This window comes from Bubalus kerabau, chromosome 9 (genome assembly GCF_029407905.1).
Source record: "Bubalus kerabau isolate K-KA32 ecotype Philippines breed swamp buffalo chromosome 9, PCC_UOA_SB_1v2, whole genome shotgun sequence".
NCBI classification, from domain to species: domain Eukaryota; kingdom Metazoa; phylum Chordata; class Mammalia; order Artiodactyla; family Bovidae; genus Bubalus; species Bubalus kerabau.
Genome location: NC_073632.1, coordinates 100,086,183 through 100,110,338, shown reverse-complemented (window position 1 = coordinate 100,110,338; position 24,156 = coordinate 100,086,183). Strand labels below are relative to the sequence as shown.

Sequence of the window (24,156 nt, the reverse complement as noted above, 5' to 3'; positions counted from 1 at the left end):
TTTTAGGGCTTCCCAGGTGGCGCTAGTGGTAAAGAACCTGCCTGCCAATGCAGATGTAGAGAGACATAGGTTCGAGCCCTGGGCCAGAAGGATTCCCTGGAGGAGGGCATGGCAGCCCACTCCAGTATTCTTGCCTAGAGAATCCCATGGACAGAGGAGCCTGGCAGGCTACAGTCCATGGGGTCGCAAAGAGTCGGACATGACCGAAGTGACTTGGAACACATTATTTTCTAAGATTAGCTAGCTCCATTTCAGTTCTCTCATTCTGGTTCTGTGAAGAGTCCCCTTAGCATGTGAAATTACTTCAGGCCCAGCTGGACAGCTGCCTCCTGAAACCATTGGAATCCACAGACCCACCCTTGAGGATCTGACAGGACGGGTAGAATCCCCAGCCTGCTGTTGGAGTTAGGCCAGTGTTCATGCTCACCAGGAAGTTACTACTTCTCTAGTTGGTGATGCTGCTGGCTGTCCTGGTACCAAGAAGTGAAGGCACCCCTCTCGTTCACTGCAGCTGCCTGCTCCCCGCCCCCCCCAGCCAGGATGCACTGCCACAAGTTGGACACAAGCTGGAGGTCACACAGGGTCAGGGAGGGAAAAAAAATCACAGAAAGTACATCCTACGTGTAGCAGTCCTGGAACTAGCCTGAGCCCAGAGTTGGCCCTAGCATTTCCAAGACAACCCCCAGCTAAGTAATGAGCTCCTTTCACATCACACACACCGTCCCCTGTGCAGAGATGGACCAAGTCTTGTGACCGCCTTTGACTTTTTGGTGACCCTCAGTCACATCACACCACACGGTAGTCTCAGATCACAGAAACTATGATCAGACCCCCTGCTTGCCATGAAACTGAATGCAGTCAACTCACCCTGAAAATGTGGGGACCTGGCATTCCTAGTTGAGAAGACCATCAGCCTGTAAGAAAACTCGGTCATCTCTTGCCACGACATCTTCCAAGCCCTTTGAGACAAGTTCTGTTGAACCTCTGAGACTTGAGAGAAGAAAACAGAATCCAGGTGTAGCTTTGCAATATTTCACTCAGTTTCACTATTCATTTTAAAACAATAATCTGATTGTTAGATGAAATTTACAATTTATACTTGAGTCAATTTTAAAGATGCTTCAGTTATCTTAAAGAGGAAAATAACTTTCTATTTTCACATGTTTTCTAACTTCAAGTGACAGAGAATCAAAAGTGCACCAGAAATAATATGCAATTTTTATATTTAAAATGTGAGGCACAAACTTGTATTTCTCTGAGAATGCAGCTGAGCATATGATAAATTTCCCTTAAAGATGCACGTACTGATGTGGCTTTAGAACTCTCTTCTCACGTGGTCAGATTAGCTCTGCCCTCAGTGGTGGTTCATACCTGTTGCAGGTGGTGTAAGCAGAGCCTCCTCCACGGGCTTGGGGCCCGCAGGTCTCTGCAGAGGCTCCTCTTCTACTCCCTAATGTTGTCGCAACCATGCCGTTTTCAGAGGAGGAGAGAAGGAGCAGCATCGTTTGTAGAATTAAAGTGAAATTCTGATTTTTTTTCCTCTTCCTTTCAGAATGTTATTCCCTGAAGCTCGGCGATTAGAAAGCACGGGAAAACTGTTAGAGTTGGCAGATGTGGACCCAACTCTCCGACCTACCCAACTCACTGTCTCACATTTTAAGAGCCTCTGCGATGTGTACCGAAAAATGTGTGATGAAGACCCACACCTCTTTGCTTACAATTTCAGAGAAGAACTCAGGCAAAAATCAAAAAAAGAGGATGACAAGCAGAGCTGCAGACTGTAGCTGCTACTCAAGGGCCTGCCAGGTGCTGAACTTCTCATGTGTGCTCACGACTGTGACTTACTCCCCTTTTACAGCTTGGAAGAGAGAATAAATATCAAGTAAGATAGAGTACAAGCTTTAATATACATATATATACTGCATAGATGTGACATGTTTAGTATAAACAGCATCTATTACAACCTTACAAAAATGAAGTATCTGCACATTGTACCCCTAACCCACATTAAAATAATTTAAATATGCTTTAAATAAAGTGAAACCTAATAGCTGAAAGTATTGGAGGAAAAATGACCTTTTAAAAGCTATTAATCACAACTTCCCCACCTTTTTCTACATAAATTAGAATGCATTCATCTTAAGGATTCTAAATCATTTTGATAACCTGCTCAAAAGGGATATAAACTAAGTAATTTACAAATTCTGACCAGTTTAAGCTAGTTTTCTGATCCACAATAAATTAAAATAACTTAAGTCTTTACAACTATTTGTGGGAAAATGTATCCTGCACAAAACCTAATAATGAATAGTGTTTCTGCAATTTTCATTTTGCCACCAGTTTAAAAGTGAAACCAGCAATGTAACCCATATCTGGGTTGGACTGTGCTAGGACTTTCCATGGCTCTCTGTTTCATAAAAGCACTCTTCGTTGACAACCGATGTTAAGCTCTGGACGCTGAATTCTCGCTCAAGGACAGAGCTGAGATCAAGGTTGGCGTTTCCAGGATGACTGTCCAGGGACTGGTGACGCGTCTGCGCCTTCAGCAGGGTGCCCCTGTCCCGCTTGGTGCTGTTGGCCTTGCGTTTGATGGCACAGAAGTGCCCCCGCACCAGCTTGGGCTGCTCTTCAGCCGGGTGAGCATCGGGGTCCTCAGAGATCCTCAGTCTCTGGAACTGGATCTCGATGTCTTTGGTGGGGCTGCCCTGCCTCTGAGCCTGGGGGTAGTCCTCCTCGTCGTCGCTCAGAATGTCGCTCTCTTTGATGAGACTGTCGGAGAAGTCGGCCAGGCCCGCGTGGGGGTGCTGCTGGGTGTCCTGCCCCCTTCCGGCAGGGGGGCAGCCGCTGCTCTGGGTGCTGCTGCTCAGGCTGCCCTCGTCCGAGTCCAGGGAGCTGCCCTTGCCCGCCTCCCCTGGCCACTCGCTGCTGGAGGAATTCTTAAGGACTTTTAAGGACCTGGATGAAGCTGCAATGAGAAAAGCACACGTTCCCTTATGACAGAGGAACTGATTCCACAATGTGTAACGTTGGCCTTGGAGGTTATGAGAGTTAACATCTTAATTAAAATTTTTTCATCTCACTTTACCAACTGTCCTGGGACTTGAGCAAAAAAAAAAAAAAAAAAAGTAGATACTGCAAATATGGACATTTTTTACTTATGTGTAGTTGAAATTTTAAGTTGGGGAATTTGGCATTTTTGGATGATCAGTTATCAGAACTTAATTACTGAGAATAAGTTATCAAGTGTCATACGGGCTAGGATTCTTATTTTGCTAATGAATAAATTTGAAAATTAGTGGCTAATAAAATCTAGGTTCCTTTCTTTTACTAAAGTACTTTGTAGTTTCAGAACTAAGATTACATTATTTCTCTGCCCACCTTCTCACCTGTTTATTTCCATTGTTGCTCAGGTAAAGATTGGAAAATGCTTTTTTTCTCATGAGAACTGTCTGTTGGATTTCTCATCAACTTTGAGATTTGACAAGAATATTGAGTTGCACACACGTGTATTTGTGTTTAACTCCTTTCTCTTGGGTTGAAAGGAAGAGGGGGAGTTCAATTGTGTTTCTGCAGACAATAGTATATTTTTGATGGCTGTAGCTTATTTTGCCAGTGGAGGAAAAAATAGAAAATATATGGTAAATCTGAAGTGGTCAAACTACCAAAAATGAGAGATACATTTTGCAAGACTAAAAACTAGATCAATGATATTAATGAAATAGTTATATAGAAAGCAGAAAGTTTATCTATACAGCGGGTTTACTGAGAGTGGATATATTTGATTTTTTGACCTTTATTCACTTAGAATTGACCTTCTCTAGAGGCTTTGCACTGTTGTGAGCACTGGAACATGACAATGAGCAGAAACAAGTCCCTCGACTCCGGTACATTTCAGTGGAAGAGAGAAGATGATAAGTGTAGACTGTCAGCCAGTGGAGACAAGGGTTGGGGGTGGTTGTGCTTTATAAAGTGGGGAGAGGCATGTGTTAGGTTTCTTAAAAGAAGTAGCATGGCAGTGACCACCTCATTCCATCCTGTGTGTTGGGGTCTGGTTTACAGCTTAGAAAGCTACTGCAGATCATTTACAAAGTGATGACCGGCTGCCCTGTTCTAAGAGCATACATGCTTGCAGAGAAGTTCATCATGTTCTCCTGAGTATACCCAAGGCTAGACAAGTTCTCACCTAATTTGGCTGAGACAGGAACACGGTTCTTAAGGGGTACCAGGCGATCCTTACACGTTTTCTCCAGGGGTAATTCACACTTTATGTGACGCCTGAAATTTTCCCTCAGAATAGATCGAATCACCTTGACGATGTTGGTTTTGCTTTCATTGTCACTGGAGGGGAGAGAAAACACTGGTTGTTTCTGCTGTCTCACCCAGCTTGCCCTTGTCTCCTGCCCTCCCGTGGTACATGAGGGCAGACTGACAGCAAGTTGCCCAGCCTCTGTATGCCGCGGCCTCTTGTCACTTACAAAAGGAGTGAGGATTGATGGTTCTTGAATTCCTGCAGGCACTAGGATTTGGATGTATATTTAATCAATGTATTATTCTACTAGAGCCGCAGTTGCCAGTTTGGAGAGGGTGGGTGTGATCCTGAAGTCATCAAAATTCAAGAGGGCACTAAAAATAAACCCATTTTTAAGAGACTATCATTCTATCTTATTCCCATTGGCTTTCATTTTTGGAAGGTAGTAATACCTGCAGCACAACTGAAAGATGGTCTCTGGCCGTCCTTCTATTTCTGACTTGGTGTGGATCAGCTCCCATAAGGAATTATTTTCTGTCCCTGTGTAAAAAGAAACCAGGGGCTGCAACTCTGCCAAAGACGCTGTGATAAAGGACACCCGTGAAACTTGAAACCCACAATCTAGTAACTTTTTTAAAGAGTTCAGTATTCTCAATCCTGACTCGCATCATTTTCTTCTGGGGCTCAATTCTGTGTATGACTTCCACAATAGTTAAATATGTTTTAGTTACTTTTTGTACATTTCGTGCTGACATTTCCCATCCACCTTGGTGCTTTTGCCCTACCTCTGGATCCCATCTCTGGGAAAGAGGTAAGTGAACCCCATTTTTCAACCTCATCCCTTGGAAGGAATGTGCTCAGGCACTTTAGGTAAAGGCAGCCAGCACCACACTCAGTCATGGTCCAGGAAACGTGAGTACTTCCCACAAAAACCGAACAGGGACCCAGACCGTCACTGCGGGCCTCAGCCTGGTGGTCTTTTCCATCACCAGAGGCACTGTCACCGGAACAGGGTTGTTCTAGAAGGATCTCTGAACATTTTGCATGGAAAATTTTTTTCTGTATCACTTGTAATACTGCTGAATCTTAAGGAATTTTCTGGTATTTCAAATTTTGTAAAAATTTGTGGACCTGTGTTTCTTTAACAAATTTTAGGGATAGATATTACCCTAAAATTATTAGAATAACTAGAAATGTTAGATATTAGGATATTAGGAAAATGTTGAAAACCATAAACAGTGAAAATAAGAAAACAATGAAGAGACGTATTTGGCAAAGAAAAGTCATCCTCTAGCATTTACTTCCTCCAACGCCTGTAAAGAGACATCACAACACTCTCTCGTCCTCATTTTCCTTGCCTGTAAAATACCGGAAATTATCCCCAGGTTCTTTCCTCCTCCTCTTTCATTCCATAGTTTGAAAATTCCCTGAAGATGTCTTTTTTTTCTGGCATTTGTACAACATGCAACAATTACCTGCTGTATTTCCCAGTCTGACTTGAAGCGCGGATATAGGGATCAACCAGCGGAACTTAAACGGATCCAGGTCAGCATTGCTGTGTGCAGGCCGGGAATTTGAGGGCTGTAAGGTGAAAGCCCCCCAAGAGCGGGGTTAGAGCAAGCTGGCTCCCAGGGTACATGGGCGCAAGACGGGAACTGGGCACTCTCCCTGGTGCAGACCCGCCGCTGTGTGGGGCTCGGGGTACAGAAGGGAATTGGGTCAGGTGAGCCCCAGCTCTGAGGAAGCTCTCCAATGGGCTGCGGACAGGGCAGCGTTGTGGTTTGGGGAGCAGAAGTCCTAGGCTTCTAAGCAATGATGACAAGCAAGCCTTCTATGATCTCATGTTACCACCTCTAAAGAGAAACCAAAATTATATAGACTGACTTCTGTGGAGCAAACATGGGTCATTTCTAGGGACAGAAAAGCTGCTTTTCTAGGTAGGCCCCCAGCATGGGTATTTGTGTACACCTTTTCAGACAGACATCTTTAATGGGGAGAATAAGAAATACCCCAAGTATCTGATTTGCTCAGTTACCCCAGGAATAAGCCACATCAGTTGGCCAGGCCTTGGTCCTTAGCAGGCTTCCCAGTTCAGTAACAGGAAGGTACAGTTCAAAAAGTTTGCTTTAACCAAAGTTCATTCATGTCTTACCAATTTCTTTTTCAGTTTGCAGTTTTCTTTATAAACCAATATGACAGCTCTCTTAAAAACTAAAAGAAAGAGAAGAGAAAGAAACGTCATTATTTAATACACACTCTCCTAACATTGAACTGAAGCTGAATATTTTAATAGAACAAAGCTCTTCAAGATTCCACAATGCTGACACACGGGAGAATAAATAGTACTTCCTTCTGTTCATATTTGAATCATGCACAAGTACTTGCTTATTTAAAAGCTATTGTTTGAACGAGATCCTGGCATTTTGTTTTTTGAATTCTTGTTTTATCAGAAGCTGAGGACGTGGGGTTCATCTCAATGAGAACACACAGTCTATGCCCCCTCTCCCAGCTCTCAGTGGGAATTAAGACTCTTTGAAGTGCAGCAAACTAAGATGGCAGATTTCAAAAATAGACCCAGGAGCCCTGTTCCTGTAACACTTGGCCAGATCCACCAAACCAAGCAGCAGAAGGGAGAAGAAGGTCGTGTGTGTACAGGGCAAGGCTTCTAAAGAGCTGGAAGCTGCCCATGTTAAGTCAAAGCCATTAGCGCAGCGACTCTAAGTCCTTCTGGAAATCAGGAGTTTGTGGGTTTAGGAGGTTCTTCATTCTTGCCAGCCCCTCAAGTTTACATTCTTGTGAATGGAATACTAACCAAATACTGTGAGTTCAAGGTCCTTTCTGGCTTTTCCTAGAGACAGAAATGGATTCAACCAGGACACTGTAGAGTGCATCAGAAGCTCCCCCATTGAAAGTTCTGTGACCTGAATGGTAAGAACGAGATCAAGGAGACATGGAAATCCAGGGGCGGGGAGCGGGGGTGGCTCAGGAGAGAGGGATCACACACATATGGTCATTGCTAAAACTCAAGTATGTTTCATTTTTATGGTTCCCATGAACACAGGGCCTTAAATAGCAGGTTTGAAAATATGAGCTAAGCACCACACTGAAAAATAAAGGTGAAGGCATTTTGCCCGAAGGCACACACACTGTGACCTGTGGGATGACATTCCTCCCACCCTGGGGTCAAAGTTCATCCCAAGTGCCTTTGAAACCACACGAGGCCTGCTAATAAAAGAGGTACCAACATTGAAACTGACTGTAATTAAAAAAAAAAAATCCAACTGTTTCCTGTTCTTGCCTTTTTCTACTTAAACTACATTGCTCCTTATGTGTAGACTTTTTAAAGCTCAAGATGCTAAATTTGGTAATCCAGCCAGAGAAGAAAAGTAGGGAAATTGTCAAATTCCACTTAAACTGCTTTTATAAGGAGGTAGCCACCAATACTTGAGGTTAGAAAAGGGAAAAAAAGGAAAAGCCTTCAATTCTCTTCCCACACGCTGACTCCCAACTGCCTTTATCCCTCCCCTCCCCTCCTACAGCCCCAGCTCTCCATTTATAGTCTAGCCTCTGGGATTTGTCCTGACCTCACGCTCCACAGGAAGAGGAGGAAGAGGTACGGATACGAGCTAAGAACTAGTTCTTTGGGTACAGTATTTATTAACAGAACAGGTGATTACGCCTTTAGACCAATTCAGTCAATTTTATGTTATATTTACACCTAAATCTTATAATAAGCATTAGGATCAAAAAGAAAATTTTAGGCAATTTCTCCTGTAGGAAGGCCCTAACTGGGTGGCCTGGTCTGGAGGTCACCTCCAGACCCACGGTCACAGGCATTCAGCCTCTCGGAATCCGAAAGTCCTACTGACCTCCTTCTCTGTTCCACTCTGCTCTGCTACAAGCTGGTCAAATACGGTCCCATAATCTTCATATATCTTCTGCATCTCATTGATGTGGCTGGCTACTTTTTCCATTGCCTTTAGTGCTTCTGCAAAATACGCAGTCATAATTTGTTTTACAGCTTTGATTTGTTTGAAATCCTACCCAACAGCAATAATGAAAAACCTTAAGATTCAAGCCAGAATTCGAGACCAGTTCTTAACTAACAGTAGCATCATTCAGATAGAGCTTAAATAGCTTATGGTAATCTAGTTATAATGAAGAACAGCAAAATTATCTTCCACCTCAAATTCTCCTTGAAATGAGGCAGAGTACAAGTAAAAAGCATCACTAACAATAACAGCTCCCACCTATTGAGCACTTTCTATCTGGCATATTCTAGGTGATTTACATGAGGCATCTCATTTAATCCCCACAGCAATGCAATCAGAATAGGACCTATTATTGATCCCATTTTACAGATGAGAAAATTCAGGTGCAAAGGGGTTTTTTGCCAGACATAAGGAGGAGCCAGAATTAAACCCAAGGCTGATTAGCCATAGGATACCTGCTCTTAAATTTTGCCCTCCTCCCGGACCACTTAACGGGAATAGTGATCAATGACAGTTCTTGAACAAGAACTTACAAAAGCCTCCATAAATATCCCCTTTCCAGAGCAACTGTTTGCATTTATGTTTGGTGTTAATTTGAACTTTCTACATGGGCATGTGAGGGACAAAGTGATTTTTGTCAAGGTCAAAAAGCAAAATTTCAAGTCACCTCCAAACTCACTATTTTTCATATCTTGTTCTTCTGATTCAGGATTTTAATTCCATCTTTAGAAGAGGGACTTTAAGCAGGCAATTTTTTTTAACAGACCCCTTTTAAAGACCATCTCAGTGCAAAGTGAACTATTCACACAGCAGTTGAATCCTAATCATAATTTGTATCATTTATAAGTTTTAACTTTCATACCAAAAAGTTTATCCTTATTACTTATGACACAATATGCTTGTCACAGAAAAACCATTTCATTTACACTGCACTGTTTGCTATTCAGTAATACTAATATTTATTAGTAAGTTTGTTTCCCTCTCCATGTGCTTATTATGTGCAGCTTAACTGGATCTCCTAGTTCTGACACATGGAGAACAAATCCCTTTTACTCTCCAAACAGCATCTCTTTAAGGGATACTCATTGCTGTTCAGTTACTAAGTTGTACCAGACTCTGAAACCCCGTGGACTGCAGCACGCTAGGCTTCCCAGTCTTTTACTATCTCCTGCAGATTGCTCAAGCTCATGTCTGTTGAGTCGGTGATGCCATCCAACCATCTCATCCTCAGTCATCCCCTTCTCCTCCTGCCTTCAATCTTTCCCAGCATCAGGGTCTTTTCCAATGAGTCAGCTCTTCTCATCAGGTGGCCAAAGGATTGGAGCTTCAGCATCAGTCCTTCCACTCTAATTACTATCTAAGTGAGGGGCCCTGTGTATTTGACAAACTTAGGCTGATCATTTCTGAGGTTACGAAGACGACACATCAGCGTTAGCTGATAAAGCTTCCTCTGTCGTTGGGAGTTCAGTCTCCACTCGCAGCTGTCCACAAGGTGGAGCCTCACACAGCAGAATGGATCAGCAAACAACACAGAACCTCACAAAGTTGTGGGGAAACAGGCCCGGGCACAGGTCCTGGCAGCACTATTTGTTAGACACGTGACCTGAAGCAATTTATTTCAACTCCCTGAGCTTAAATTATGTTCTTTGAAAATGGAATCGTCCCTCCAGAGGGCTATTCCAATGAGATAATTGGAAATGCTGTGCCCATCTACAGGGGTGGCCATAATACCTAGCTATTTGCACACACTAAATGGTACCTAAAGGTGAATAATCACGATGCTGAGAAGCGTTCCGAATGTGACACCAGGCAGAGGAAGAGAGGAGCCCGCAGGTCGAGGGTGGCAGCTGTCAGGTCCCCCCTCGGCCCCCGCTTCTTACCCGTCAGATGATAGTGCTCCTCGCTCTCGTGGTCCGTCAGGGACACCAGCTCCTTGAGCAGCAGCGGGTACTTGAGCACCCTCTGAACTGGCTTGATGAGGTAAGACTCCAGCGTGGAGGAGTGCTGCTTGGTGGGGTTCCGGGCATCCAGAAAAGCCTTAAAGGCTTTATCAGTTTTAGCTGCAAGCAGATGGATTAAAAGACCCTTAGAAGAGCACAGCAGGATGATGTAAATTCCACTTCCTTTAGGCTTTAATGGAATTACAGATGATCCACTGCTACAGCCCTCCTAATGACATCCTTCCAGGAAAAAACCACCTGCACCAGTGGGTCACGCACCCGCTGTCAACAAGGACTCAGCATCACCGCTTGGTGACGAACCCCACAAACAAAGGGAGCTTACTGGGCTGCCAGAAGGGCCCCAGCCACAGACCAAAGAAGAACATGGAGTCAAAATGCAATGGAGTCTGACTTTAAAGGCATGTTCACCTGCAGACCCACAAGACAGATTGAAACTCACTTTTTCAGCGTCTATATCAAATAATTCATAAAGCCACAAAACAGTACTATCCAAACCTACACCATCAGTTCAGTTCAGTTGCTCAGTCGTGTCTGACTCTTTGCGACCCCATGAATTGCAGCATGCCAGGCCTCCCTGTCCATCACCAACTCCCGGAGTTCACTCAATCTCATGTCCATCGAGTCAGTGATGCCATCCAGCCATCTCATCCTCTGTCGTCCCCTTCTCCTCCTGCCCCCAATCCCTCCCAGCATCAGAGTCTTTTCCAATGAGTCAAATCTTTGCATGAGGTGGCCAAAGTACTGGAGTTCCAGCTTTTGCATCATTCCTTCCAAAGAAATCCCAGGGCTGATCTCCTTCAGAATGGAGATCAAAAACAACAAAATGATCTCTGTTCATTTCCAAGCAAACCATTCAATATCACAGTAATCCAAGTCTATGCCTCAACCAGTAACGCTGAAGAAGCTGAAGTTGAATGATTCTATGAAGACCTACAAGACCTTTTAGAACCTACACCATACCATTCACAAAATTCATAGAGCACAACAAACCAGTATTTTTTTTTTCCACTGACCTAGGACAGATTGCTGCTTATTCTGTACACTTAAGGGCTATTTTTAAAGCAAGATCTTTTTTTTTTCTTTTCCTTTAAAAATAAGTTGACAAGCACTGCAGCTTCCATCTCCACAGCTCCGAGCAGTCTATACCTTCCACCAGATTCAGAGCCCCCTGGGCAGTGAAAACCCCGTCTCTGTGCAGTGTCATGAAGGTACACTCGTGAGCCCAAGTGCATTTAATGTTTTCAGAGTGCTTGTGGACACCTCAGCTGTTGCTTTGGATTCCACATGCTGGCCCTGGTCCACCAGCCGCTGGAATTCAGCCAATTTGAAGGAAGACAAACCTCTATTTGGGGTTTTATACAAAAGGCAAAATACAACTTGTAGGAGGTGCAGTACCATTTTGAAAATGGATATGAGACAGCATGGATGGCGAGATGACCATTCATCTCTGCGACAAGAACTGAGTAAACCATCTGTATGCTTTTAGTTTATTATACTGCCAAGAAGGCATTCCTTAGAGGAAAGTAGTTGTCTCTGGTTTAAAGAACTAGACAAGATAGATTTGGGCTGTGTCTTGTTAACCTCTAAGACTTCATCTAGAGGGTAGCACTCAAAGACTCCATTTTTCAACTTGAGCCTATTCTAAGATGCTATGAAGTTCTGGGTTTAAACTGAAGGGCAGAACTGCATCCGTGCACATGACTGAACACTGTCAGTGTCTGAAGGAACCCTCCACACCCTCGTGACACCACAGAGAGACCGCTCCCCAGTTCTGAAATAGACATATGGAAGCACACACTCGATTCTTCACGGCAATGCCATTAGGAAGCGTTTGATGAGAGAGAAAAGGGACTTGAAATGCAGCTTGGCTGCTACTAACCTGTTGACACAACTAAAAACTTTCCAATACAAAAGCCTCTCAAACGCTTGCCACTGTCACGGACAACAGCCCCGATTCACCGGCTTCCAGACAGGTGGCAGATCTTCACAAGAGTAAGCACACGAGGGCAACCTTAACTCCAAAGGCGGCATTCACCTCTCGGGGGAATCATTTCTTTCTCCCGGGAATTTTATATTAAGAGGTCAAGAGTCAGTGGGTTCAGATCCTAAATAGGATCTGCAAGTACACTTGAGAGAATGCAGGTAGCCTGGTGACCTTTCCTGGAGACGGTTCAGATGACCTTAACTAGGATGACATATAGTTTCATAAGATGCCTTCCACTATAGGACCCGTGCAGAACAGGAGCAACCCCCGGGGACCTGTTTCCGTTTGACGGTCTCCATGCAGACTAAATTACTGCTGCTCATGACCTTGAGCTTAAAGGCGTCCTCTCATCTCTGCCACCAGAAATGAGAATTCCGAAGAACGAGATAGAAACCTATCTTCTGAGAGAGACAAATCTGAGAATTCTAATCCCATGCCTAACGAGTTGTGTGATGACTGAAAGAAGCTTTTGGTAATAACATTTAAGCATTTCTGGTTCAGGGAATAATAAAAGAAATGTGTGGGGAAGTCATCCTGGCTTATACCTGAGTTAACTTGAATTTTATACCAACGGAAACAGCCTGTTTGTGAACTATCAAACAGACATTGTGCATCTTCTTTAATTATTAAAAGGGTGCACTGACCAGAAGTAAAGATGATCTGTGTTAAAAATAAAGATTAAATGCCTCCCAACCTGGGACACCAATGTGGGTCCTCCTTCCATGATAAAACTCCCTTCCTAGGTGTCAAGGCCATACTGACTGGCTCTGTACGTGCCAATCTGGTTTTCTTGGAACCTTGAAGGAATGTATTCTTGACTTATTTGATATTCTTTGTTCTGACAAGACAGAAAACTGCTGGCAGCCCTGCTTCTCTGGAGCACACCCTGAGCGAGTCATCACAGAAGCTGTCTTCTGGGCTAGGCTCCTTGTGCTCGGTCGTGTCCGGCTGTTTGAGACCCTACTCATTTTGGCTCAAATAAAACTTTCTCCTGTTCCTGTTATTGTCTGTTTATTATTTTCATCAGTAGGTGTGACAGGAATAGCTTGGACATAGGGTTGTTGACTTGGCGAGCGTGACACAGACACTCCCTCCAGTAGCCCACACACGAGGAAGGCCACTGCGGCCGTCAAGCCTCTGGACAGACTTCCCAGGCTGAGATGACGGGCTGGCTGGCCACTGAAAACCCAGGAGGATTGGTGCACTCGCCGTCTGGCCCAAGCTGACCCACTGCAAGTCAGGGGCCAAAATTCAGGCATCTCTCCAGCTCCACAGAGTCATGTCTGCTGTTGACATGAAGGGGAAGAGCGAGACGGGTTTGCTACCGCTGTCTACTTGGACTTCAAAAATGTAAAAGTCCTCGGTTAAAGTCAGTCAAATAAAATAAGAGGATAACAACGCAGAGAGATAAAAGGTACTTCAGTGACAAGCTAGGGGCTGTGATAAAAACCAGCTTCACTTAAGAGGTTTTCATTTTAGTTAACACACGTCCTGTGAGTTTAGTAGTAGTTATCTCGTGGTGGTTTTTTGCAGTGGATCCTCAGGCTTAAGAAAAAGGTTAACAAGAAAGAAAACACCATACATCGCTTTCTACTCCCTCCAGAGGCTTATATGGTTGGTTAAAAGTTTTTAGAGCAAGGAAAAAAGAGTTGGTGAAAAAAGAATGCAGATGTAATTTAACAGCAAAGTGATAGCCAAGCAACATCTCGGCTCTCAGGCACACACATTCACCGTTACCAGAAAACTGAAATGTTTGGAACCTCCCCCTCTAATGTTTGTTCATTTCAAGGCCAACAATGGAGCACACCCCATTAAAATCACACTTATCCTTAATGAATACAAATTTACTCTAACAATTTCAAAAGTATAGCTATAAAACGTGAGCCACTTACCTCGCTCTAGAACCTTCTGTACTTTAATATGATTAGCACAGAATCCGCTGTACAGTTTAAAGTGGTCCGCATAATAAAGGAAAGAGCCTCCGAGGGAAAACAGCAGTTTCTAGAAAGAGAGGGAAAGTTACATCAGATGTGGTTCATTCAATGTCTGCTGGCTCAGCTTGGCATCTGACCGCTTTGCTGTCTCCACAGTATTCGTCTTTCAGACACCAGGGCACTGTGCTTCAGGAAGGCATTGACTGAAGCCAGGGAGCGCCATTTGCCCAGCTGATGGACGACAGCCCAGGCATGCCTCTAGTAGATCTTCAGTCTGACTGAAAAGTTTCTGGCAGCAGAGCCTCTTGACACAGTGTGCAGGCAAGGACAAGAAAGAAAGTTCTATCTAAAAAAATACATCCGACATGGCAGGATATAAATAATCTGAGAGGCTCATTAATAAAGCCAGCTCTGCCTTACTTAGGACGAATGATGCTCGCCGTGTATCTCCTTAGTCCCTTTCTACTGTCTTCTGCCTTTCCCTCCCTGGAAGGACCTCATGGAAAAAAAAATGAAGTGGCTCCAGTCATGTCCGACTCTTTGTGACCCCATGGACTGACTATAGCCCTCCAGGCTCCTCTGTCCGTGGGATTTTCCGGGCAAGAATACTGGAGTGGATTGCCATTTCCTCCTCCAGAGGATCTTCCCGGCCCAGGGATCAAACCTGGGTCTCCTGCATCGCAGGCAGACTCTTCACCGTCTGAGCCACAGGGGAGTCCTCTTGCCAGTCACCAATGCCTGCTTGGAGACAGGGTTCCACAGAAGAGGACGCTCTCTCGCAACAAGTGAAAACCTGTGCTTTCCTCCCAAGGTCACACGACCACAGAGATGCAGAATCAGATGCAGGAGATGCTCCTGTCTCAGAAGCAATCGCCCTGCAGAGCCTTAGGCAGAGCTGAGTAGGGAGCCCGGACATGTTAACAGCAGACAAACTCCATAAAAGCTGGGCTGCCCAGACACCTGATTCCCAGAGCATTTACTCAAGGGAAAAGCGGAGCCTTTTTTTGCCACCTGCCAGAGGAATGGCAACACTGAACTTATCCTTTCAACAGTCAAGGGACACCGCTTTCTCTTCCAGGGGAGAACTCTGCACTGTACCCACCTCTATTTGCTTTAAACCTACATCTACAACACTTACTCTGAACTGCGAGGGGGTTTCAAGTATGTTAAAGTCAGACGATGCTGAAATCCCATCCTCCAGGGTCTCGAGAAACACCTTTTGAAATTCAAGCATCTCTGGCAAGCTTCCAAAAAGTGACTCCATCTGAGTGAAGACCAGGATTTGAAAAGAGGGTGTTAGCGATGAAGATCTAGACACCACTCTGAACTCCCAGATGCACAAATGAATCACAGTCATTCACCAAGAAGGAGACAGAAGTAAATCCTTTAAAGAAGACAGCGTATTCATGAGGGGACAGAGTTCATACACAGAGGGTTATATACATCTCCGGTCCCTGTAATTCTAGAATATGTTTTTAAGGGGATGTCAAGTTTTCAGAATTCAAACTGAGGGGTGGGATGTGGGGTTGGGGGGGAATGGAAGTCAGTAAGAAAGAATTAATAACTGTGAGTTAACACTAAAAAGTCACATATTAAAAGGTAATTTGGCTCACACCTTCTACTACAAAAAGGGCACAGTCGCTCTTAACTGCTGCCACTGTGCTTCAGGGGACAGAAGCCACATAAACAGCTCTGCAGGAGGCCACACCTAGGTCTCTCTGAAGATCCCTAAGTCTCCACGTTCCTTTGGGACCACTAGATAAAATCTAGGAGGTCTACTACAGTCCCCAACCTTTTTGGGGGACCAATTTCACGGGAGACAGTTTTTGCACAGCCAGGGGTGGAAGGGAGGAGATGGTTCCAGGATGATTCTCACATGGCGTGAACAATCTCAATCTCGCATGCGCAGTTCACAGTAGGGTTCTCACATCTATGAGAATCGAATGCCCCACTGATCCTTCAGGAGGCGGAGCTCAGGTGGTAATGCAAGCAATGGGAAGTGGCTGTCAATACAGATGAAACTTCACTCGCTCACCTGCTGCTCACTCCTGCTGTGTGGCCCAGTTCCTAACAGGCCGTGGACCAGTACCGGTACCATGGCCCAGGAGTTGAGTGACCCCTGAACTAAAGGCAAGTAGAGACTAACCTGTGGGTTGGTGGACTGAGTGAAGGAAGTTATTTACCTCATCTTGGGTAAGAAAGGTCTCACTCTGAAGTGGCTCCAAATATAAGTCGAAGAGGCAGCTCAGATCCTGAAAGACAAAAGACGACAGTCTTTAACCTGTGAGTCTCCAAAACACCCAAGCATTGCTCTGGTCGCACCTTGCACTGGTATTAAGAACAATGACGCTTATGTCTGGTTGAGAGACTTGGCCCTGAAGGTGGTGGTTCCTTGCTCACCTAATTCAAAGAGGTTAACAGCACAATACAATCAGCATCTGCATTCCACATTTTTCTTTATGGCTCGATCACCTACTCTGCGTATTTGAATGTTTTACTGGCAGAGCCAGGATCTTTCAGCTGTTCCAGCAGGAACACTCCTTTCCTTGCAGAGAACTGAGGTTTGGCCAGGAACTTCTGTCAGGCGTGGTCATGTCTGCCGGCCAACCCGGCTTCCTCCTCTGCCTCAGGGAGCCAGGCGATGGCTCCAGCGTGGACAGCTGAGCTGAGGAGGACAGGACGAGGTCTTGGGAGCTCTTCAGCTTCATGCATTATCAGAATTTCAAACTCCCAAACTCAAGTGCAAGAAAAATTTTCCAGAGATGAACATCATGATGTTTACCATCTAGGCCATCTTTGAGTCTTCACTAAACCTGGGCTCTGACAGCACAGAATAGTGGGAGTTGATGTATTTACAGAACTCTTTAGATAAGTTTTGTTTTGTTTTTAATAATTTGAAGCCAAGTTCAGTTCAGTTCAGTTGCTCAGTCGTGTCCAACTCTTTGCGACCCCATAAATCGCAGCACGCCAGGCCTCTCTAGTGATGGGAAAGATTTTTTTTTCTTGTTCAGTGATTCTGAAGAATTTTGAGTCACAGAGTATTAGAAGTAGGTGACTACATCTGACTCCTCTTACAATCGAGAAATCCAGTTCTGGAGAGCTTGCTAAGGTTAGAAGCCTCCAGAACCTTGTGGTGCAGGTCCTGGGAGTAAGTGACCCTGAGGGTTTCACAATCAAACAGCCCTGGTCTAACCAGCCTCTGAGAACCCCACAGCAGCTGCTTCAGAGCAGAGAGGGGTGGGAAGTTCCTGGACCGTCTCTCAGGGAACACACGAGCGCTGCAAACTCCAAGTCAAGTGCAGAGGTGCGGGTTACAGGACAAGTAGAAGTCCGTGTTCAACGTCAGCAACAAAAAGAAATTAAAAAATAACGTGTGTGTGCGTGCACACGCACAAATCACAGTAGGTACCAGGGCTGGTTCTTTCATCAGAGGCAGTGGTGGGCCGAGGTCACTTGAGACCGGCAGCCCTGAGCCATGACACGGGGGCCCAGAGGAGACGACAGGCGGGATCTCGCAGAAAGAAAGGAGAGCCGCCCTTTTTATCCGCTTGGCCCACAGCACCCATTTCGGTCCCAGACCAGGGTCACGATGCAGCGGCCCTCCTGGATCCAGTGCTCTAGCAGTTAAATATACCGACAACAACAGGAATAAAAAGGGGCTTGGATTCCACTCTCAACTGTGCCCTCGGCCCTGCGGGTGGGCGCTCCTCAGACATCATCAAGTGGCCGCAGCGCCCGCCCTGCTGGGCATGGCCACTGTCAACTCCCTGGACATGCACTTCATCTCCCCCCATTCGATGCAGGATGAGACATGGCAGGAAAGGCCATGAAACTGCCATCTCTGCCGCTCTCCTTTGTCCCCTGCGGGACCACAAGAAGGGGCAGGGGTAGTTCTCCCAGGCTGCCTCGTTCGTTCTCCCAAAGGCCCTGGGTGAGGCTCTGACAAAGTTCAGATAAAATGATAGTGATGTTAATAAATGGCAGCAGCTCAGATATGTCTGTGCAGAAAGGTGAGAGCGTGTGTGTGCACGCTGGCACATGTGCCAAAGCCTAATTCAGGACTCAGTGTGTTAGACCTGGGACAAGAATGCCCCTGTCTCAGACCCCATGAGGGGCTCGGAGGGGGCCGCCCAAGGCCACGCCAGCAGGTGGAGGCAAGGCCAGGCCTGGATTCTGCGCCTCTCTGCTGCCAGCAAGTGGCCGAGGAAGCGAGTTTAAAATTGTTTCAGCAAATACTTCAAGCAAAAGAACTCTTGTCTTCTCAGGCACCCGCATTTTTTTGTAAAATGTTTCCCAAACTACTAACTGGAGCCCCTGAGATAAATAAATGATCTCCCTGGGTTGTGAAAGGCCCAGCCGCTGCTCTGTGTGGTAGCTGGGGATGCTCAAGTGATGCCCGGTGCCTCCCCTGCGGGGCTCTGTCCTGCACGGTGATGCCTGCCCTCTGGGGCCCATGCCAGCAGCTGCTTGTGAACACACTGCTCCCTGGTTCCTCACCACCTAAAGTGATCTCTGTCCCCCTTTCCCTAAACCAGCGCAAGTTCCCTTCCCACAGATTGCAAATGACAAACTAGAACATCTGTTTCCATAGTGAAAGCTACCTTGGTAACAGAATGAGCGGGGATTCTAAATTCTGCAAGCCCGCTCAGCTCCTCCACCCTCTCGCCCTCCGCGGCAGCAATTTGCCACTTCAAGGAGCAGGCATCTCCCTGGTGAGTAGCAGGGTCCTGGGTAGATATAGCCAGGAGCCCCTGCCAACATACAGCTGGCCATCACAAGAGGGGAGCAGGGAATCAGGACTGCATCATCCGTTACCTTCACATAGGACTTCTCTGTGTCCATGAGCTCCTGGATTACTTTTCGGAGGCGATCTGCATCAGAGAGGTGGCGAGCCAGTGGCCTCGGAGGAGGGTCCTGACCCTCCCTTGGTCCTTCCATGCCGTTGGTCTGGATGTCGTTAAAATTCCTACACAGCGCGGTGATCTGCTCAGCACTCTGGGAGGGAACAAAAGGCACAGAACATCCTCCATCATTATCAGCCGCCCACCAAGGACACGGGGGCTCTCTTCACCCAGCGTCCTCTTGGGAGTCTCACAGGACATTGATTGGGGATATCCAGCTTCGGTCATCTCAAACCCTGCTGGCTACCACTCAAGGTTCTGGTCATGAAGATACAAACTTACACTTGTTCAGTATTTACCCATGATGCTTTTCAACTTTCACAGAAGCTGTGTGACAGACACTTCTTTAGTGTTGAGACTGGAGAATAAAGCACAGAGCTAACACACTGCAATATACTTGAGGCTGCTCTACAATCAAGGTCAAGGCTCTATGAGAGCACCATGCAGACAGACTCCTTTGGTCCACTCTGTCCCCTCAATGGTTGACGGAACGGAGCTCAGTCACCCACACTAAACAGCCCTGGGACACCCAGGAAAGGGACAGCAGTGTCAGGAAGGCTGGATCACAGGGAGCTTGGAGTGCTCCCCACAAATCCCCCCTTGGAGTTATGTAGCCTTGAGCCAAGTCCCAGTGTGAGGAGTTAAAGTGTGAGCTGCTGCCTCTGCTAGGAATGGGAGTAGAGGTCAGGTCATGTAGGAAAGATAAGGTCCCCACTCCGATGGGGCACAGAGCCCACCAGAGGACACAGGTGGGAAGCAAGCAATACAACAAAGCCTGCTGAGGTCCATGGGAACCTTCAGGGAGGAGGGAACCTTGAGCATGTTCTCAGCAGGAAGCAGCCACATGCTGAACCCAGGACATGGGGGAAGAAAGGCTTCTCATTCCAGGACATGGGAAGAGAATCACACAGATTAAAAGACAAGGAGGAGTTGGAATGTCTGTGAGGATGAACAGCCTTCTATAAAAGTTCCTGCTTGGGTTTAAGCTTAGCATGCAAAGCCTTCTCTGGGAGAACCTATTTGTATATTCCTGCCAGAGGCTAGTGGTTTAAAGTCTCAAATATGTCTCTTCCTATATGCCACCACCTGCCTAGAGCATCATCAGATTACACAAAAAATATCTTTTTTACTTCTCTTTCTTTCCATTCCTCCAACACACAAGATCCAGCCCAATTTACCACCTGCCAGCCTGGCAACTAGTCAAGGGCAGGAGCCTACCTTTCTTTCTCATCACCCCCAAGGGCTCGGTGTTGAGTCCACCTCTGTTGGCACTGATGTAGTTACTTAGTAATAAAGCAGCTTAGTCCTAATACGCATGGTCAATATCCATCCATCCTTAACAGCTCAACTAAAACTCTTTCTTCAGCTAAATGTCTCCATGCCTGATCTCCATCAGTGTCTCAGGTAAAAAGGTGAACCCGTCGGAAGCCCCTCTTCATTCTCACTGAGTTCATTTTCTTTGCTTGGATATTTCAGAACGCTAACAACTCACACAAGCATACAGGTCAACATCAGTGCCAATTTGTTATAAAAACTGTCACCTGACCCAGTGAAGTGGCTCAAAGTAACAGCAGGACACCTGCCCTCCCTTCTTCTCTGCTTCCCTATTTTACACCCACCTCCCCCCAAAACAGTGTCTTTATATGATGGAAACAGACAATCAACATCGACACACAGCACTGATCTTCTGGCTAGACTTTCAACTAAATCCAGTGGGAACCAGCCAAGGACCTGCTCTGTCTCCAGAGAAATAGAAACCACCCCCTGCACAAGAAGATAAGACTTGCCAAGGTTAAGAAATGCCGAAGCTCAGCCTACGGCAGACTGGAAACCAACACAAGCTTGTGTGGAACAAATGAGAAATGTGACATCCGTGAAATGAATGAGAGCACCATGTTGAAACAGGTTGTCTGGAAGGCGTCAGTGAAGAGCGGATTGTAAATGCTCCTGGAAGGAGCATGTTCCAAGGGAGAACCAGAGAACAAGCCAAAGGCACGAGGAAGACGGAGCCCAGTAACGTAGAACCCAACTCAAGGTGGGTGTGAAAGCGAGGCCCCCTCAGATGTCTACGAGGAGAACGCCCAGACTGCTGGCCTCTTTCAAGTAATCACTTCTCTTGTATTTTGACATGAATCTTGGTGCAAAAGTTAAATGAACCAAGTGGCAGATACTAAGCCTCCAACCAGACACATCGACACATCTGAAGTAATTTACTTCTAAAACAGTTCAAGCATGTGTAAGCACTAACGAGTCTCCTTGGATATACACAGCACCCCTTGTTTCTGTCCTTAACTGTAACACAAGCATATTGTTGGCAACACCTGTCAGAAGATGTTCACATTCAGGGTAAACTTTGAAAGAACAAGAAAACAGACTCGCAAAACGGTATTCATAAACCTATTTGCAGGGCAGGAATAGAGATGCAGATACAGAGAACAAACGTGTGGGCACAGCGGGGGAAGGAGAGGGTGGGATGAACTGAGAGAGGAGCACTGAGACACACACATTAACATATATAAAACAGATAGCTGAAGGGAAGATGCTATATAACACAAGCAGCCCAGTCCTGTACTCTGTGATGACCTAGAAGGGTAAGATGGAGTAGGGGGTGGGAGGGAGATTCAAGAGCGGGGGGACATATGTATACTTAGGGCTGATTCATGTTGCTGTATGGCAGACGCCAACACAATATTGCAAAGAAATTATCCTCCAATTCAAAATCAATTTTAAAAGAAAAAGAAAACAGATGTGGATCTTAAGGCATTGATTAGAATGCAACTTGATCTCTCAAAATGTCTTATATCATGTTTGAAACAACCAGATCTCAAGGTTCCTGAAGAAACTCCTAACTGTTCGGTCATGCCCTAGAAGCCTAATGACACAGCAAAAGCCAAACAGAGCAATGCAGCCAAAAGACAGCTTTCAAAAGGAGATGGCAACCCACTCCAGTATTCCTGCCTGGAGAAATCTCATGCACAGAGGAGCCTGGTGGGCTATAAAGTCCATAGGGTCGCACAGAGTTGGACATGACTGAAGTGACTTAGCACAGCACATAAGAAATACTCATGGCTGGACCAAAGGAATCCAAATATTTGGGGCCCCAGGTAGGAGTATTTTTTAAAAGCTCCTCAAGCGATGCTGATGTGTGGCTTGCATGAGAACTACTGGTCTACCCATTAGTAGAGCGAGCCTTCTGCTTGTAGCTCCTGGGAGGATCACGCTGCCCCAAGGCTCTGCACTGAAGGATGGCCACGTAAAGCGTGTGTGGACAGAGCTCACAGATAAGAGGAAACAGATCAAACCCGTGAGCCTGGTGTTCCGTGTGTGGCTCCACTAACAGCTAAACAGCCCAAGAGGATAATACTGAGACTCTCAAGTTCACTTATTAGAAAGCTCTATACTGTTATTTGCACCACAAGCTCTGACAATACAATTTTGCAACCCTGAAAAATAACAGTTTTGGGGGCTGTAGAATCCACATTAATACTTCGCATATACCGTATAAAATAAGATCTGACAAAATGCACCATAAGTGAAATGGCAGCTGGTGAGATTGCAGCTTTCCTTGCTGGGATGTCGAAACTCACACCTAACAATGCAGTGTTAAAATAACGAGATTTTAAAAATAAAGTATCTTGCCATCTTAGAAAATCAGAATTCATTTTAAGAGTACTTCTGGTGAGCCTAAGTTGGAAAAGCAAATGTTAGCTGAGAGTTTCATAGAAAATGTCCTTCTGAAGAGACCACAATGAAGTGCTACAAAGTCACCTCAGGTATTGTCTAGGGAAGTCATGTATGGATGTGAGTTGGACCATCAAGAAGGCTCAGGGCCAAAGAACTGATGCTTTCAAACTGTGGTGCTGGAGAAGACTCTTGAGAGTCCCTTGGCCAGCAAGGAGATCAAATTAGCCAATCCTAAAGGAAATCAGTCCTGAATATTCACTGGAAGGATTGATGCTAAAGCTTCAATACTTGGGCCACTTGATGTGAAGAGCCGACTCATTGGAAAAGACTCTGATGCTGGCAAAGACGGAGGGCAGGAGAAGGGGACGACAGAGGATTAGATGGTTGGACGGCATCACCAACTCAATGAACATGGATTTGAGCAAACTCTGGGAATTGTGAAGGACAGGGAAGCCTAGCATGCTGCAGTCCTTGGGGTCATAAAGAGTCAGACACAACTTAGCAACTGAACAAGGGGAAGGCTGGGAGTATTCTCTGGGATCCACAGGAGGCTGAGCCACTAAAAGGGGAAGGATCACTCTAACTGTGTTTGTAGACTGTATCTGAAAGAGTCTCCCGGTTGGTTATATTTCACTTCCTCTGTTCTTAGCAACAGTTATAAAATCAAACTGCTAAAAGGTAGGATTCTGGGTGAATTTGATGAGCAGTTTCTAGAAAGAGCGACTACTCCAGTTGGGGTATTTTCACACGTACAAGTGGTGATGGAGGTAGGAAGCTCAGACAAGATGGAGAAGAGCCGAATTCTAGCCCTGGCTCTGCCCTGAGTCCTCCAAGCATCGGGGGGCAAAACATTTCTGTCTTCAATTTCCTTAATGATGAAAGAGAAGAAGCATTACACCTCACCCATCAAGTGACCCCTCCAACTGCCAGTTGGGCCAAGGAGGAAAGGGAACTCACATTTGTTGAGCACTTGGTGTATGCAGGGGGGTGAGGGGTTCTTGCGGAACTCACGGGCATTGGGTCTTCATCGTGTGACACACGAGACCACAGCTGAAGGGTGGGGGGTGGGGCACAGGACCTTGATGGCACAGGACTCGCATCCTCTGGAGCTGTCTGCACAGTGCTGACTGCTCCCGGAGTATCAGGCAGCTCATGGACAAAACAGACTTGCTCCTCCGGTGGCCTCTGCCCACCATGCAGTCAGGGCTCTCCCGGCCCCAGGAGAATCTGAACACACCCCGGGCGTGCCCAGGATACAGCCACAGCCCTCTGGAGGTCGCCTCTGCTCCCCCACATCTGCACAGAACTGTGATTTCTGGTAGGCTGGTCCCTGCTTCCCTCTACCCCTAGGAATTCTGCCTTGAAAGTATAGACAGATGTTCACACATCAGGGCTGGGTGTGCATGTGGATTCAACAGCTGGACAGTGTGTGCTTGTTCAGAACAAAAACA

The 24,156-nt window shown here is 46.0% G+C and overlaps 2 protein-coding genes across 19 annotated transcripts in view; one reads left to right on the top strand and one right to left on the bottom strand.

The window, feature by feature from the left end:
* The window catches only part of TFB1M (transcription factor B1, mitochondrial), a 65,901-nt gene extending 63,841 nt beyond the window's left edge, over positions 1 to 2,060 (top strand). For 2 of the 4 annotated variants that reach the window (XM_055536055.1, XM_055536051.1), the window contains exon 7: positions 1,553 to 2,060. In XM_055536055.1, coding sequence (XP_055392030.1) covers positions 1,553 to 1,784 — 232 coding nt within the window. In that variant the 3' untranslated portion in view covers positions 1,785 to 2,060. Of the gene's footprint in view, positions 1 to 1,380 lie in introns of all 4 variants that reach the window. The other 2 variants (XM_055536059.1, XM_055536052.1) reach the window with 2 other exon arrangements.
* Positions 1,886 to 24,156, bottom strand: part of TIAM2 (TIAM Rac1 associated GEF 2) — a 234,038-nt gene continuing 211,767 nt past the window's right edge. For all 15 annotated transcript variants that reach the window (XM_055536045.1, XM_055536041.1, XM_055536039.1 and 12 more), the window contains 12 exons: positions 18,936 to 19,115; positions 16,304 to 16,372; positions 15,259 to 15,384; positions 14,079 to 14,187; positions 10,122 to 10,301; positions 8,119 to 8,237; positions 7,062 to 7,170; positions 6,402 to 6,460; positions 5,725 to 5,830; positions 4,702 to 4,789; positions 4,184 to 4,338; positions 1,886 to 2,965 (listed from right to left, as the gene is read on the bottom strand). In XM_055536045.1, coding sequence (XP_055392020.1) covers positions 2,388 to 2,965; positions 4,184 to 4,338; positions 4,702 to 4,789; positions 5,725 to 5,830; positions 6,402 to 6,460; positions 7,062 to 7,170; positions 8,119 to 8,237; positions 10,122 to 10,301; positions 14,079 to 14,187; positions 15,259 to 15,384; positions 16,304 to 16,372; positions 18,936 to 19,115 — 1,878 coding nt within the window. In that variant the 3' untranslated portion in view covers positions 1,886 to 2,387. The remainder of the gene's footprint in view (positions 2,966 to 4,183; positions 4,339 to 4,701; positions 4,790 to 5,724; positions 5,831 to 6,401; positions 6,461 to 7,061; positions 7,171 to 8,118; positions 8,238 to 10,121; positions 10,302 to 14,078; positions 14,188 to 15,258; positions 15,385 to 16,303; positions 16,373 to 18,935; positions 19,116 to 24,156) is intronic.